The sequence below is a fragment of the Leishmania major genome, chromosome 8, assembly GCF_000002725.2.
Source record: "Leishmania major strain Friedlin complete genome, chromosome 8".
In the NCBI taxonomy this organism is placed as follows: domain Eukaryota; phylum Euglenozoa; class Kinetoplastea; order Trypanosomatida; family Trypanosomatidae; genus Leishmania; species Leishmania major.
The window spans coordinates 516,581-532,329 of record NC_007249.2 but is presented as its reverse complement, the minus strand read 5'-3'; the positions used below and the strand labels follow the sequence as shown (position 1 = coordinate 532,329).

The window sequence follows — 15,749 nt, the reverse complement described above, 5'->3', positions numbered from 1 at the left end:
GTGTGTGTGTGTGTGTACTTCTCTGCGAGCGCATGAGAGGACGTTGAAGACGGAAGGTAGACATCCACAGAAAGCAGATTGCGCGAGCAGAAGCACGAGACCGCGCATAAGAAGTTTAAGGGGGAGGGGGAGACGAGGGAAGCCTCAGAGGAGAGGTTGGAAGAGGCGCATGGGGTGCGTAGGAAAGAAGCCGTGAGTGCGCGCCGCATAACAGGGAAAAAGTAGCGGACCTGCGCAGGCAGAGGGAAGCAGCCGCAGCCGCAGCGAGGGAGAGCAAGCAAGCCGATAATCATCGCGGGGATGTCGTGCTACCAGAACATGAGTCGTGGATGTGCGCACACGCACGCAGATAGACAGACGGCGCGTACCTAGCGAGACGCCATGCAGCTTGTTAAACAGAGTTGCGAGGTCTCGACCTGTGAGTGTGTGCAAGCACAGAGCCACAAGCAGCCACCGTCGCCCCCTCCCCACCCTGCTGCCTCTACACCCGAGTGCCCTAGCACTTTACAGTCGTGATAGTGCACAGTAGGCGGTTTCACGTTATATTCTTCTGTGAGTACGCATACCTGTGCACCTGTGTGTGTGTGCGTGTGCTGCTGCTGCTGCTCGCCGCAGCGGCAAGCTGAAGACGGCTCTACAGTGAATGGAGGCGCAGAAGAACGCCAACAAAGGAGGCTACACAGCCCCCCCCACACACACACACAAACTAGCGGACATGCGCACACCCAATCGACGGACGCCTCGACACGGAACGCGACACACAACGAGGATGAGCAACACGGAGAAACCCTACGCAAGAGCCAGGCAATGATGTGCAGCACACCCGCCCACGCCCACGCCCACACGCACCAGGCGCTCTCTCACCATCCCGCTCCCTTTCGCTGCGGCTGCATCGCATCCAGTGCCAAGTGCGCGTCCACGCACACATGTGTGTGTGTGTGTGCGTGTGTGCGTCTATCCATGCAGAGCAGCAAGGCAGTCGAAAGGGCAAAGAAGGCCACTGGAGAAGGAGGAGGGAGAGGATGGTGGGGTGGGGTGAGGAGAACACACGCCCTCATGCCGGGAGAGACGAACTCGGACGCGGGCACACATGCACACGGCAGATGGGTGGAGAGAAAGCACGTGAGCAGACGTCTACAGCGAGTGAGAGAGAGAGGGGCTAAAAGGGGGAGGTGTGCACGAGGAGGAGCGGCAGGCGGGCCAACCAAACAAGTGAGCAGCTGCGTGAGCCCGCGTATGCCTGCGGGCGTGTTCGTGTGCATGCCGTGGGAGAGAGTCCGTGAGAGCAGATGGGAAAGGGTCGAGGGAAATGGGGCACAGAGAGAACGCCAGGGAGCGCAGCGGAAGAGGCGTACGTGCGAGCTCTTTCTTCAGCGCGGCCACTCTCCGCCAGGGTGCACGAGCCCGACGCCGCTCTGCCCACCGGCCGGCCACACGCCCCATCGCCCGGTGCATCCCCTCTAGGGGGGCTCGGCCCCCCCCCCACACACACACACACGTGCGCCGTGTGAGGGCCAGGTCGGATACGCGCGGGCCACGTGGACACCCTGCTCACCATATGGGTGGGCACAGGCGCCTTCACAGCCGCAGGCCGCTCCGAGGCAGCGCCATCCAGAACCCCGCCGCCGGCATCAGTGGCAGTAAACTGCGCTCACCTCCCCACGCCGTAGGTGCGTGGCCCTGTCACCACCACAAGCGGTTCGGCATTCGGCAGGGGATGGGGGGCTGCCTGGCGGCTCCACACACACACACACACACACAGAGCGTGGGTACTGGACCGCGCGCTATCGCACCGAGGTGTACCCCCGTCATGAAGGGGGCTAGCACGCGGGGGAGGGGGAGGGGCCAAAGTCCGGGTGTGAGCGAAGAGAGGGATAGCAGCAGCAGCAGCAGCGCACGATGCAGCTGGCAGAGGTGGAGGAGGGGTGAACGTGCCGGACCGATAAGATGGACGAGAGGAGAGACCCTCAGACGCACACGCGCACGCATGAGCTCGAAGTGCTCACGCGTAGCTATGCCGGTGTCTTCAGTCCGAGTCTGTGGCCGTGGGTGGGTGGCAGTGTGAGGGTCCGCGTAAAAGGTCAGATTAACCCTCGCTGAGCGGTGAGCGCGACAGAACAGGCAACAGCGAGAGCAACACAAGAGAGGGGGAGAGATGCATGCCCACAACGCATCCACATGCGCGCATGAAACACGCATGTGCGCGGCCAACGTGAAAGCTATCGACAACAGCAGCGCAGACCACACCGCGTCTTCTCTGCCTTTTTTCTGTGTTTTCTCCCCGCATTCGTACGGCCCATTGTCAGGTTTGCATCTAAGCGTGTCACGTGTGGGTCGGGATGAGCACCGCATCCGCGGCCGGGTTCAGGTCCATGTTTTCCAGGTCGTCAACCGCCATCGAGATGATCTCCTCGACGTCCTTGTTCACTCGCCCGCCGTTGGGATCACTGACACGGCCGTACTTGACGTTCAGCAGCTGCATCAGCACCTCCTTTCGCATCTCGTCCGGATCTGCCACATACGTCTGCAGGTACTTCCCGCTCGAATACTTGAGCACCTGCGTGAGCTCCAGCGGGATCAGCCAGTCCGCCGGGTAGTAGTGTTTCGTCTGCTCCCACATGAGCGCGATATCCTCCGGCGCGCCCTTGCCCTCTCGAAGCAGCACGACGCGCTGATGCAGCAGCGGCCACGGCGGTCGCCGCGGATCATTGTGTCGCTGCCGCTGCGCTTCGAGCTCCTCCGGCAACTCGATCGGCCCCGCCTTCTTCGTCTCCTTCACGGAGTAGACAGACAAGAAGCCGACAGATGCAATGAACCCAAACAAGAACATCGACTTCGCCGTGTAAGGGTCGACCTCGATCCCGGTAAAACTCGATAGGCTCGACATGCGACGCGCGGTGTGGCGGAGCATGGCTTGCGGTAAGAGGCACTAGCGACGGGAAAGGGAGGGGGGCTGTACTGCCCAAGAGGCTTCAGCAACGCACTCGCAGACGAGTGCGAGGCAGATAAGTGGAAGCGGAACGGTGAAGAGATGTGGAGGGACAGCAAAGAGAGGAAGACAGGCGACACACACCGATGGTCGCCCTCTGCTCTCGGAGAGGATCAAATCTGTGTGCACCCACGCGTGTGCACGCTGTTGCCGCCGCTGGTATCGCTGTGCGTATCGCAAGATGTTGAACTCTGTCTCAGTGCTGCTTCGTGTAGTCTCCCCACGGAGACATCTGCCTCTAATCCAACCTAGAAAGTGCGACAGTGCTTGTGGTGCTTGTGTGCATGTGCATGAGTGCGTGCGTGGTGGGGGAAGGGAAGAGGACGTAAAAGCAGAGAGAAGGTACTCCTGGGGTTCACATCGAAACTGTACATGCCAAGCTCAAGAACGAGCACATAGATACGCGTGCGGTGGGGCATTGGGCTCGCCCAAGTACGTCACTCAAGGTTCGCGGTGGTGACCTGGAGAAGAGAGAAGAGGGAGCACTTCCAGACCGGGCACACACAAACACACGCACTCGCCTACAAAGAAGCGGATGCGCGTGCTGATGCACGTGCGCAGCACTCCTCCATCACCACTGTCCCATCTCTCCCATCTGCCCCCTACACACAGACACACACAGACACCCAAGCGTACACCTCGAAGGCCGAATACGTCTGTTTGGGTGTTAGCGCCCGGTCTTGTTCGTCCTCGTCAGCTTGGCTTGATTGCTTGTTTGGTGGTCGAGAGAGAGAGAGAGAGACGCGCACGCACACGCACACTCTCGTCCGTGCGTGTGCGGCTGTGTAGTCATGCGTGGCTCTACGAAGAAAAGTACATCATCATCACTATCAGCACCGTCGTCATCACCGCCGTCGCGCTGACACCACACGCACACGCGGGCACAGACACATATGCGTACGCGAAAGGGAAACGAAGAAAGGAAAGGAAGCGAGAGTAGAAGGCAAGGGGAGAAGACGCGCAGGCGCGCATCGGCTGGCGCTGCCCATGCCCGCCCCCGCCCACTATAAAGCCATTGATTCTCTCTCTCGCTCTCCGTCACCCATCACGAATGGGACTCTCGATTCTACATCGCCAAGACAAACACATGCGCACGCACACACGCCTCCGATCAAATTCCGCGGCGCGCGCGGCCCTTCTTGGGTGTGTGACAGAGCGGGCAGTTACGGTACTTGTCCACGACTGCCTCAAGCGCCTTGCGGTGGCACACGGAGCACTGCCACGCCCCGTCCTCGCTTGCGATGGCGCAGCCGCTCACCATGCACGTGTTGAAGGGCCTCTGACACTTGATGCAGTGCTGCGCCCATTCCTTGTTGAAGCTGCCGCAAGTAGGGCATGGCACCGAGTCCACCGACGTGTCCACCGGCGAGTGGGTCATGAAAATCTGCCTCGCGAGGTCGGCAAAGGGGCGCGGCGGGTCGCGCAGACTCACGGTCGGGTACGTCATGGGCGCCATGCGCGTCACGCCCTTGCCTGGGTTCGTGAGCTGAAGAGAGGTCGTGGTGCCCGATAGCGCAGAGCCGCCGCCACCGGTAAACATGCTGGTGCCACCGCCGGTGGACCCGCCGCACGCGCTCGCCATCGTACGCTGCGTCACATCGAGGTCTAAAGAGAAGTTTTCCAACTGTGTCGTTGCCGCCGCCGCCGCCGCTCCGCCAGCTTCGTCGTTGCGTTCCGCCTGCTCGAGCCGCGCGAATGCCTTGCTACAGAGACCGTAGTTCTTCACAAGGTACGCCGTCAAGGCGATCAGACTGTAGCTGTCCACCGGCGCCACCAAGTCGTCGTACTCCATGAGGCGCATCGCCAGCACAAGGGCGGCCTTGAAGTTCTTGTCCGCAATCTGCTGCTGGCACATGAGCAGAAAGTGGTACGCCTCCGCACCGCGCCAGGCCGCGTCGAGCGTGCGCTCTGACACGGTGCTTCGGTCCTTGTTGAGCATCTCCGAGACGACCTCGACACCGTCGCGATTGAGGGCGATCGCGGTGGTGCGGTACTTCTGCACCTCGAGCGCCGAGAGCACGTAGAACTTCTTTGCCTTGAGCGGGTCGCTAAGGGCTGCGCGCTTGCCGAGCTGTGCCAGAAGCGTCGCCGCTTCATCGTGCTTGCCTGCCTTGCGGTACAGCTCGATCGCCTCGGTGAGGCGCTCGCGTTGGATGAGGTACTTGGCGTACTTCTCGAGCAGCTGGCCGACATCATCCAGTCGGTGCTCCTCCGCAAGAGCGATGGCCCGGTCCCACATGTTCACCTGCACACAGCCGTTTACCGCCATGCGCGGCTCACTGGCCGCAACGAAGGCCTTCGCCGCCTCTTCCGCGAGCCCGACGGTCAGCAGCATGTTGCCCAGGGTCACCATCAGCTCCTTGTCGTGCTCCGCCATGGAGATGAGCTGGGTGAGCATCTCGTAGTCCTCGATGATGTAGAAGACATGCGCCAGCTTGCGGTAGTGGCGGCACTGCGTGTAGTACTGCGCTGCTTTGGACCACTTCTGCCGGCTCGCGTAGTGGTCGCCGATGTTCTCCCATGCCTGCAGCAGCAGTGCCTCGTCACCGCCGCCCTCCTGCACAAGCCGCACGACGCCGAACCAGTCACCGAGACGGTAGCGCAGGTCCAGTGCCAGGTCCTTGCGGTCCACGTCCTTGTACAGCCGCTCCGCCTCGTCGAAGCGGCGGTAGTAGGCGTTCACCTCGGCCAACTGCTTCTTCGGGTCGTCAAGACTGCGGACGCGCTTAACGAACTGAATGGCGGGGTAGTCCTTGCAGTGGATGAATGCCACCTCGGCGTACGTGAAGTCCAGCTGGAAAAGTGTGTGCTCCGCCAGCAGCTCCCACAGCTTCGTGGTGCTGTGCGACTCGGCAAACTCGTACGCCTCCTTGGCAGTGCCGTCGCGCAACACGGCGCGCATCTCGCGCAGCAGCTGCGCCTCAAAGTCGACAATGTAGTCCTTGCGGGGCCGCTCCGGGTCGAGCAGCAGCTCGTCCAGCTGCAGAGTGCGGATCTTGAGTGACTTGAACTTGCACAGGTTCGCGCACGACTGCACCGGCTCCTCCGCGACGCCGCGGTTGTACACGAGCATGCGCGTCTTCTCCATCACGGCGAAACGGTGCGGGTCGTCGATGGCCCAACGCAAGTTCCACACGTCTTTCATCTCCACGCCGTCGATCGGCTCGGTCTTGCACGGCACGAGTGAGAACTTCTCCCGCTCCATGGAATACACGCTTGTGGTGCAGGAGAGGTCGATGACGGCCAGCTGCGTCGAGTTGCAGTTCACTGCCATGGACTGCGCACGGGTAGGCAGGATGTACTTGGAGACGAGCTGCAGCGGGCTGAGCTGATAGACGTGCAGGGTGCCCGACTCGAGAGCAACGAACATGTGCGTCTCGCTGACACACATAGCGCAGATGAGATCATTCGTGAGAGCCGAGCGCACCTTCATCGTCGGCGCTGTGTCGCTGCGGACGATGTCGCCAATGTGGATGATGCGCTCCTGGCTCTCAGCGCGGCTTGCCTGCATTGAGACGGGGTCGAGCGCGTCCACCGCCGTGCCGGGGTCGCGGAACTGCCAGATGTAGATAGACTCATCACTGCAGCACACGACGACGGATGAGTTCATGTCGTACGTGTACAGCTCCATGTCAACAAAGCGCGTCTCCAACGGGCTGCCAATGGCGTTCACCAGCTGGATCATCCGCTGCTGCTGCGTGGCGTCGGGGCGGCTGACCAGCACGCAGGCATCCTTGCATGCGTTAAGGTACTGCAAGCCACGCACGCGCTTCGTCCTGCGCTCGTTTGTGTTGACATTCCAAAACATGACGCTCTCCTCGACTTTGTCCGGCATCGTACAGGCGAAGACGACCGTCTTCTTGAAGTAGCAGTACTTGTAGCTGGGCCGCACATTCGCAAAGTACACGGAGGAGTCTACGGCGATGGCGACGCGCAGGCCGCCACCCTCCCACGTGATCCCGCCGCACTGCTTACCAGCCACCCGCAGCGTGCGCAGGTGAACGCCCTCGTTGCTGAAGAACTGCGTGACAACAGTGGGCGCGTCCTCCTCGGTGGCCGGCGTGAGCGCGGCGACAGCGAGAACCGTGCCGGAAGGATTCCACGAAACAAAGTGAACGGGAAAGTCGCTGTCCATGAGGCGCGGCGTCTCGTCGCCGATGCTGGTCATCAGCTGCATCTTGCCGGACTGGTAACAAATCGCGAGCGTCGCCAGCGGCTCCGGTCGCTCCACCCACGCCGGGTGCCATGACAATCCAGCCAGCGCGGATGAGGCCTTGCCATCGTTGCACTGGACCTCGACCTGGCTCAGCTGTGCGCCGCTGGACGCGTCGTGCACATAGACGTCACCCGTCGCGGTACCAAAGAGGATGGAGTGGCCGTCGGCGCTCCAGCACACCTTCGCCAGCTTGTAGGGCAGCTCACGACCCCAGTAGCGGTTGCCCTCCACGCCGCCGACAATCACGGCGCCGTCCTCGTAGGCAATGCAAATCTTCGCGCCGGACGGGCTCCAGGCAAAGTCGACCACACGGCTGGTGTTGCGGTTGTTCACCATCTCCTCGAACCACATCCCTTTGTGCAGCATCCACACAATAATGCGGCCACTGACGTCGCTGCTTGTGAGCTTGCAGTACTGCTGGTTCCACGTGACCAGGTCGACGGTGGTGTCGTGCCCCTCCAGCGTCTGACTCGACGAGAGACCCCCAGACCTCTGGCCCTGTGGGCCGCCATCGACCTTCAGCACCTTCAGCAGGCCCTTCTCCCCACCGCACGCAAGCCACCCGTGCCCCTCACTCCATGCAATGGACGACACCTTCACGCCATTGGGCATGGCGATGCGCTTGCTGAGATACACGAACATGGCGAGTTGCACACACTGTCGATGTGCCTCTGTGTGGATAGGCAGGGGGTGAGGGGAAGGCGGTCCTGATCCCGCTACCCTTGGCAGTCGTGCTGCTGCTGGACTGAAATACAATGATGAACGCAGGAGGGGGATAGCCCCGTCCACAACGGTGTGCGTGTGTGTTTGTGTGTGTGTGTGTGTTTTTTTTTTTTTTTGGGGGGGGGGGGGGGTGATGTGTGTGGGAGGGCTCATACAACGCGCACGCATGCACTCAGAGAGACAGAGCACGTGGGAGGCGGACAGGAAGCGGCCCGTCTTCTACGGTTCGATTGCCCTCTCTCTCTCTCTCACACACGGCAACAGCTGCCCCCACCCCTGACGAGGTCGAGCGAATGGCACGCGGATGACAGCTGAATGTTCTTCGCCTGTACAGACAGAGTCAAGGTGGGCTAGCCAGGAGCTGGTGGGCAGAGAGAGAGAGGAGGGAAGGGAATGGGTGTGGCGCACGCAGTCGAGAGATGCTTCTGCGCAGAGAGAGAGAGAGAGCAAAAACAAGGCGAGCGGCCGAGAGACAGAGAAATGCACGACGAGACAGGCGGAGACGTGAAGAACGAGAGAAAACATGGGGCGGAGGGCGGCACGGATGCGTACACACACACACACACATATATATATATATATATATATATATATATGCAGGCGCCAAAGGCGTGGCGCCCTCCGTGCTCCTCCTCCTCTCCTCGGCTGGTTGATGCCGGGCCTTGAGCAGTCGATGGGAAACGTGTGCATGTGAGGAACAAGACAGAGAAGCACACGCCTTTGCGAGGAGAGCACGTAGAAGAAAAACAAGACGCCCCGCAGCCCATGTCACGCGTGCGTCGCGCTGCAGCCGGTCGTGTCCTTGCCCATGCGCTTGCAGCACGCGTAGCCCCAGCGAAAGTGTATGGGATCAAAGTAGCTTCCATACACGGCGGCGTGGCCATTGCGCGTGGTCACCCATGAGAGGGAGGCTGCCTGGACACTGGAGTGCGCTGTCACTGTCGCAGTTGCCGTCGTGGCGAGGGCGTCGACCGGTGGTGCAGGAGATGAGGATGGCGCAGATGTCTTGCTCTCGGTAGTGAATGAGGGTAGCACATCCGAGTCGAATTTCGGCTGACTCGCGCCGTACAAGGAGCGCAAGAGCACATCCTGCGGCGTTTCTGTCAGCACCTTCGTCACTGGTCCTCTAGTGCTGTTCTGCTCTTGCTGTTGCGGCTCCTGCTGCTGCTCGCGTGCCCTGCGCATCGCATCATCAAACTCGAAGTCCACAAACGACCTCGACTGCCCCGTCAAGAAACGGTACTGCGACTCCACGTAGTTGTAGTAGTCACCAGTGCGGTAGCGCTCCAGGTCTCCTCGAAAGGCCTTGGTCGAGTCGCCCGAGTTCGGGTTCGCGCGCATCGAGCCGGTCTTCGGGTCGAAGAAGAGGCCGTCCTGCTGATCCAGATTGTGCAGGTACTTGGGCAGCTCCTTTACTTCCACTCCGCCGTGCTGCGCGGTGCGGCTGCCAAAGACGTCCTCAGGACGGTGGCGCGCCGTTGCCGGTGCCGCGACATCGACGTTGTCGTCTTGCTGGTCCTGACGCACTCCACGCATGAGGTCAATACCGACCTCGCCCACAAATCGGTCTCGCTTCTGCGAGTACGTCTTGGCCTCCTGGTGCGTCTCGATGTCGCTGCCGGTGACGCGATTCGTGTAGACGCTACCCACCTTCTTCTTCGCCTGGAAGCACTCGCTCGTCTTGTGCGTGCGGGAGCCACAGTTCTTGCACGCGCCAGCAGTGAAGCGAGATGCCTGGCCCTTGACCACAATGCGATCAACCTTCTCATCCAGCACCTCGTCCGACACCTCAGTGGCGCTGTCGCCCTGCTTTCGCTGGTGGACGAGCGTGGGGCCAGTTGCCCCGTAGTACCACGGTGCACGCGAGATAAACTCCGGAATGTTGGGACTGATCTCCTGGTGCGTCTCCGTGTCCACGGCGAGTGGTGCTAAGCCGAACTTGCGCATCTCCTGCAGCTCGCGCTGCTGGCGCAGCAGCTGCCGCACCGACGACGTCTTCTTTGGCTCATCGGCGTTTGGCTCCATGATGTCGATGGAATACTCTGAGGGGTGTGCGCGTGTGTCAGTACACGACCTCTCTTCTTTTTCTCTGCCGTGCCTTCTGTTGTCCCTCTTGCTGAGCAGCGTGACAGATCACCAGCGCAAGGAGATGACAGGAGACAGAGGAGGGGGCGAGAGAGGTGGGGGGATGGACACTGTCAGCATCTGAAGCGGTTAGAGAGAGGGTAAGGAGCAGAAAGGGGGGGGAACGTAACACCGTTGGTCGACAGCGCAAGGGCGGAGTGGGGGGGGGGGGAGAGGTGTTAGAGGATGGCATCATGGGAGGCGGCGGCATACAGTGTCTTGGAACGAGAAGGTGAGAGGTCCTGGATGGCGGCGGAGCCGCTGCTTCCAAGAGTTGCAGTGACGTGGGCGTCCTATGCAGCATACACACATATACACTGTGTGTGTGGTGTCACTGTGTGTGTGTGTGTGCTGGCGTGAAACGGAGCACATTCAGCAGCACGACATCGGCAACGTTGACTGACCCAACGAAACGCTTTCTCCTTTTGTATCGACGGCGTTGTCCGCAACGCGCGCAGTGACACCACACACACACACACACACACACACAGTGACACCACACACACACACACACACACACAGTGACACCACACACACACACGCAGTGACACGGAGAGAGAGAGAGAGAAACAGGCGTGGGCAGACCTCAACCGACGAACACGCGCACACACGTTGACAACAGCCACTTTCGCAGACATGGAAAAACCCCCTGGGCAAGCCACGGTGGCACCTCACTTCGTTTCTTTTCCCTCGCTCTCTCCTGCCCTCCCTTCGTATTGACTCCTTCCCTGCCACCGGCGCCTGAGTCGAGCCACCTCCCATGGACGCCGTACAAGCGGCTTTACTCCCCCGCTGGTGCAGCCGGGGAGGGGAAGGGAGCGTGCGGGCTGCAGGAGAAGGGCCAACACACGCACGCAAGAAAGAAGAGCGTGACAGTCCCATCCGCCATGCACCGAGGGGGGCCATGCGGCCACCTCGCGTCCCTCACACAAAGAGGGAAGGGGGGAGGCACACGAGCGCGGCGCATGTGCACCAAGCACAACGAAATGAAGTATGTGTGAAGACAACGGCGACCAACACGTAAAAGAATCAGCGAATGGCATCCAAAGGCCCACCGGACGACCTCGAGCCCCTCCCCTAAACGTGCACAGTGGGGAGGGAAGGGGGAGGCACACGAGCGCACACAAGAGCAACCAAAGGCCGCTCTACACGCTGTTGCCGCGCGACATGTAGAGCTGGTAGAGCGGGGGGCAAAAACTGGGCCCAAAGACGTCGAAGATCTCCTCGATCTCTTCCCCACCCATCGGGTCGGAGAAGAAGTCCTGATGCAGCGTGAGGCAGCGATTGAAGACTGGGGTAAGGATGCGGGGGTCCTTCACCTGGAACTTGGCGAGCGACCAGAGCAGGCGACGCACCTGATTCGCGTCGAGGTGGCGGCACACGTACACGCAGCGCTCCGACAGGGCAACGACCATGTCCTCTTGCAGGAAGAACGTGCGAGCAAACGCATGGATCGTGTTCACCAGCCCCACTGGATCGAACTGGTCTGCAATGGACGCGGCGTGCGAGGCCAGACGCTTGAACAGCTCCTCATCCTTGAGTCCAAAATGCGCCAGAGCTGTTACAGTGAGGGCAATATCCTTCGCGTCGTGATCCTGAACCACTGCAAGCGCACGCTCGGCCAGGTTGTCGAACAGCTCGGGGTTGTTGATGCCAATGCGTTGAAAGGAGGCGAGCGTGGTGCTGATGTACTGCGCGTTGAACTCGTCGATCAGCTCCACAGCACGATTGGTCAGCACGCCGAAGAGCTGATCGTAGCGGATGCCAAAGTAGGCAAAAGCCTGAAACATCAGCGCCACCTGCTCGGCGTTCATCTGATCCACGTACTCCATCGCCTTTCCCGCGAAGCGCTTGCTCAACTTTGGGTCCTTGAGCCCCGCCTTTGAAAAGGCATTGATGAGGGGCACCAGCTCATTCACGGTGACGCGCTCCCGCAGCGACATGGCACGCCGGGCGATGGCGCTGAACACGTGTTGTTCTCTAAAGCGCAACCTCGCGAAGGCGTTCGCTAGGATGACAAGGTGTGCCGCTTCAAATTCGCCGACGCGCGCGAGCGTCTGAACACGCATCGAGAGCAGCCCGAACAGCTTCTCATGGTTGATGCCCGTCTTGGAAAAGGCACTGATGACGTTGGTAACCCCTTTCGCGTCTAGGAAGCGTGCATTTCGGGTTGCCTTGATCGCCTGCAGCTCGATCACCTCGCGCGCGTCGCGCGACTGGAGCGTCGCGCACGCCGTCACCACAATTGGCATAATGTCCAGCGAGATGAACTTGTCGTTCTTCAGGCAGAAGTCGATGCACTCCCGCACCACGCGGGCGTCGCTCTCCATGCCGAAGTACACCGCCGTGTTCAGCAGAAGGGCGATGGAGCGGGCGTCGATGTTCTGCCCGGTGATCGAGGTGGCAAACAAGACGCGGCGAGCCTGCTGGGCCAGCATCGGGTTTCCACCGCGCTCCTGATGGAGCTTCTTCATCTGCAACGCCTCGGTGGCGATGTTGCGCGCCGACAAGTGCGACCCGCGCGGGCGCTGGGGCAGAGCCAGCTCCCCAGGGGATAAGTGGCGGCCAAACGGGATGGTGCCGTGCCCAGCAGCGCTGTTGTGGAAGAGGGCGTTGTCGCCCGCCGGCGCCGGCACCGGAGAGGAGGTGGGGGGCGGTAGAGGAGGCGTGCCCCCCGCACTCGTCGCCTGAGACCGGTACGACGTGGACGCCGTCGAGCACATCAAAATATTACTGCTTCGTCGCGCCACGTCGCAGAGCCACGGCCGTCGCGTCGGCACGCCCCGCAGTCCCAACACGCCTAAGCCACGCATGCTGATGTCGTCCGGTGAGGTGGTCGGAGGGTGTGTAAAACTTTGTGCAAGTGGTAAAGTGGGGCGTATCGATGGATCTACACACGGGTAGATATATCAATAGACGTGTGGGCGTGTGTGTTGGTTAGCAGGTGTGCGAGCACCCCAAACACGCATGCGCACTACAGGCGACGGAGAAAGATGAAGGAGCGGGGAGGGAGGGGGCCAAACCAAGAGATACGAGAGAGTCGGTGGAAAGACGATCGCACACGCACGCACACAGGAGCACTTACTCGAGAGCGCGCAAGCGACTTTTTTCTTCTGCAGGACTGCGGAGGTGTGAGGACAGGGAGGGTGTGGGGGCGCCAAGATACCGGCAGCGAGAAGGAGCGAGGCGGAGAGGTGGGTGGGGGACGAAGATGCCAGCAATATTGTACAAGAACATGAATGGCACCGACGTCTTGCTACATTCGGTAGACCTCTGCTCCATGCGTCAGGCACCGAGACACACACACACACACACACACACACAGAGAGAGAGAGAGAGACACGCACAGTGAAGATGCGTGAATGCGTGTCGGTGTGCCATCTCGCCGCTGTTGTCCCAGTCGCGATATATATATATATATATATATATGTGTGTGTGTGTGTGCATTCTCTCGGCGAGATCCTGTCGGCACCACGTCGAGCATGGGTGAGGAGGAGGGAAGAGAAAAGGAAGACGTTGTGGAGAAGCAAGCGCCTCCCCACTCCTCTGCCTGCCTCTCACTACACACGCACACGTGAGTGTGATACACATCCGCGCAACCAGCCAAGTCATCAACAGCGCCGTCGACAGCACACAGACGAAAAGAGCTGAGCGGTCAGGAGACAGAGAAAGATACCGGAAAGAGGGGCGAGGACGGGAGCACCGGTCCGTGTGTGCACACGTGTTCCTGTCAAGCACTCGCACCTCTTTTCTTCCCCTCTACATGCGTGTGTACGGGGTAGAGAGAGAGAGAGAGGCGCGTGCAGGGGTCAGCCCCCTGCGTCACAACCAGGGCTGGAAAACCAGCTGAGACGGCACACGTAAACACAGGAGCACGAAGGTCAACGTAGCAAAAGAAAAGGCCGTAGCACGGCTACCACACAAAGCCCTCTTGTGGGGAAGTCAATGTCGGCGGCTCGGGGTGCTGCAGCGGCTCCGTCCGTGTTCTCAGATTCACGGTGGCCTCACGAAACACGACGCAGCTGAACGGAGTCACGTAGAGCTCCTTGGGAACGCGCTTGAGGATGCGGTGCTCGCGGCTTAGTTGCTGCATCGCATCCGTCTTCTCCTCACACCGCACATAATAGCCCTCGCTGAGGGGGAAGAGCTGCTGCAGCTCCCGCTTCGACAGGGAGTAGGGCGGGCCCATCAACTTGTTACCCTTCACCCGCCCCGTGCGGAAGATACCCTCAACGTACATCAGGCCGTCATCCTTCATGGCGCGCTTCAGCAGATAAGCGTAGTCGGGACGCTGCTCTCGGTTTAGCGAGGTCATGCCCTGACGCTCGTAGATGACATCGTACTTCTTCCCCTTCAATGGCCCCTCCCACAGCTCTGGCGAAAAGAAGTTCTTCCAATGCAGGTGAATCTTTGGGTAGAACTCTCGCGGCAGGCCCTCCTCGGTGCGGCCGACGGCTGTTTGGATGGCGGTCTGCGAGGAGTCCACAGCATCCACCTCGAACCCCTGCAGTGCCGCGGTGCGCATGATCGGGGAGTCGCCGCAGAGCGGCACCAGCATCTGCGGCGGGTTCGGCAGTATCACGGCCGAAGCGGTGGCGCGGCGAGAGTCGCCGCCTTTGCTGGCCGCCCCTACACCACTAGAAACAGGACTGACACACGTACAAATGGTGGGAGACGTGGATCGGTGAAACACTTGCTTGAGTCGATGCAAGAAGCTACGCTGCTGTTCCCCAGCCGCGCCAAACGGTGATAGCGCCGACGATGGTGAGGTGCGTACGAAATCTGCTGCAGAAGACATGTCGCGCCCCGTCTGCTCCTTCACAAAACGATAGGGGCCGACGAAGAAGTCGCTCATCGACTCGCCAGCCCGCCAGAGCGGGTTCATCTTGCGCCACTCGTTCTCCCACCACTCCGGCGAGGTGTGGGGCATCTGCGACGGCGCCAGTGGTACGTATCTGCTGCCCATCAGCTCCTGCACCTCCTCCCACAGCCACGGGCCGAGAAACACGGCGGCGCCAAGAACGATACCGCCAGCGGCGACGAAACTTTGGGCGCGGCCTGCCGTGAGGGCCTTGAGGGAAAAAACGCTTTTTGGTCGAGACTTGCGTAGCCGGTTCACCAGCAGCTGATCATCTAGCTCCTGGGCACTGGGGATGTGCACCCCAATGCGCCGCAGTCGCGTCGTGCGCAGCATTGCTGCGTGTCCCCTCACCACAGCCTTTCCTTTCGCCTCCTGGGTGTCTCACCTCTTTCCTTTCTGTGGTCGTGCGTGTACGCGTGTGTGCGTGTATGCAGGTGGGAGGGGGGCAGGGGCGGCGTGTCTTGACGCTCCTGACACGCACCCGTAGATGAAGAGTGAAAGAACATAAAAGAAAGAGGCGAGAGACGGTCAGGTGGCGTGAAGGGGGGGGGGGCGTCAGAGAGGTCCACGACCGTTCAGAAAACAAAGCACGCACACACACGAACACGCATATGTCTGCCGTAGCGCACGTTCTTCCGCTTTCTTCTGTTGCTGCTGCTGCTGCACCTACGCGTGCGTGTGTGTGCGTGTGCGCCTCGAAAAAACTGTTCCTTTCATCGAAAACGCAACAGAGGAACAGAGAAAGAAGAGTGAAGGCGACGGCGGGCCCACGAAACGGCAGTCATCGTCGTTCGTGGAGACACTCACGGGCTCTATCATAGCAGCAGAAGCCGTCC

At 60.7% G+C, this 15,749-nt stretch overlaps 5 protein-coding genes across 5 annotated transcripts; all 5 read right to left on the bottom strand.

Moving 5' to 3' along the window:
* Positions 1-2,323: 2,323 nt before the first annotated feature.
* On the bottom strand, positions 2,324-2,911 carry LMJF_08_1200 (conserved hypothetical protein; the record flags this gene model as incomplete). The annotated part of the gene is made up of 1 exon (XM_001681097.1): positions 2,324-2,911. One exon carries the CDS (start codon positions 2,909-2,911, stop codon positions 2,324-2,326), a length of 588 nt encoding a protein of 195 aa, XP_001681149.1.
* A 1,189-nt stretch (positions 2,912-4,100) lies between these two features.
* LMJF_08_1190 (conserved hypothetical protein) lies at positions 4,101-7,847 on the bottom strand (the record flags this gene model as incomplete). Its single annotated transcript, XM_001681096.1, has 1 exon — positions 4,101-7,847. The coding sequence occupies one exon, from the start codon at positions 7,845-7,847 to the stop codon at positions 4,101-4,103; it is 3,747 nt and encodes a 1,248-aa protein (XP_001681148.1).
* Positions 7,848-8,696: 849 nt separating this feature from the next.
* LMJF_08_1180 (conserved hypothetical protein) lies at positions 8,697-9,953 on the bottom strand (the record flags this gene model as incomplete). Its single annotated transcript, XM_001681095.1, has 1 exon — positions 8,697-9,953. The coding sequence occupies one exon, from the start codon at positions 9,951-9,953 to the stop codon at positions 8,697-8,699; it is 1,257 nt and encodes a 418-aa protein (XP_001681147.1).
* A 1,244-nt stretch (positions 9,954-11,197) lies between these two features.
* On the bottom strand, positions 11,198-12,526 carry LMJF_08_1170 (conserved hypothetical protein; the record flags this gene model as incomplete). The annotated part of the gene is made up of 1 exon (XM_001681094.1): positions 11,198-12,526. One exon carries the CDS (start codon positions 12,524-12,526, stop codon positions 11,198-11,200), a length of 1,329 nt encoding a protein of 442 aa, XP_001681146.1.
* A 1,439-nt stretch (positions 12,527-13,965) lies between these two features.
* LMJF_08_1160 (conserved hypothetical protein) lies at positions 13,966-15,246 on the bottom strand (the record flags this gene model as incomplete). Its single annotated transcript, XM_001681093.1, has 1 exon — positions 13,966-15,246. One exon carries the CDS (start codon positions 15,244-15,246, stop codon positions 13,966-13,968), a length of 1,281 nt encoding a protein of 426 aa, XP_001681145.1.
* Between the last annotated feature and the right edge of the window lie 503 nt (positions 15,247-15,749).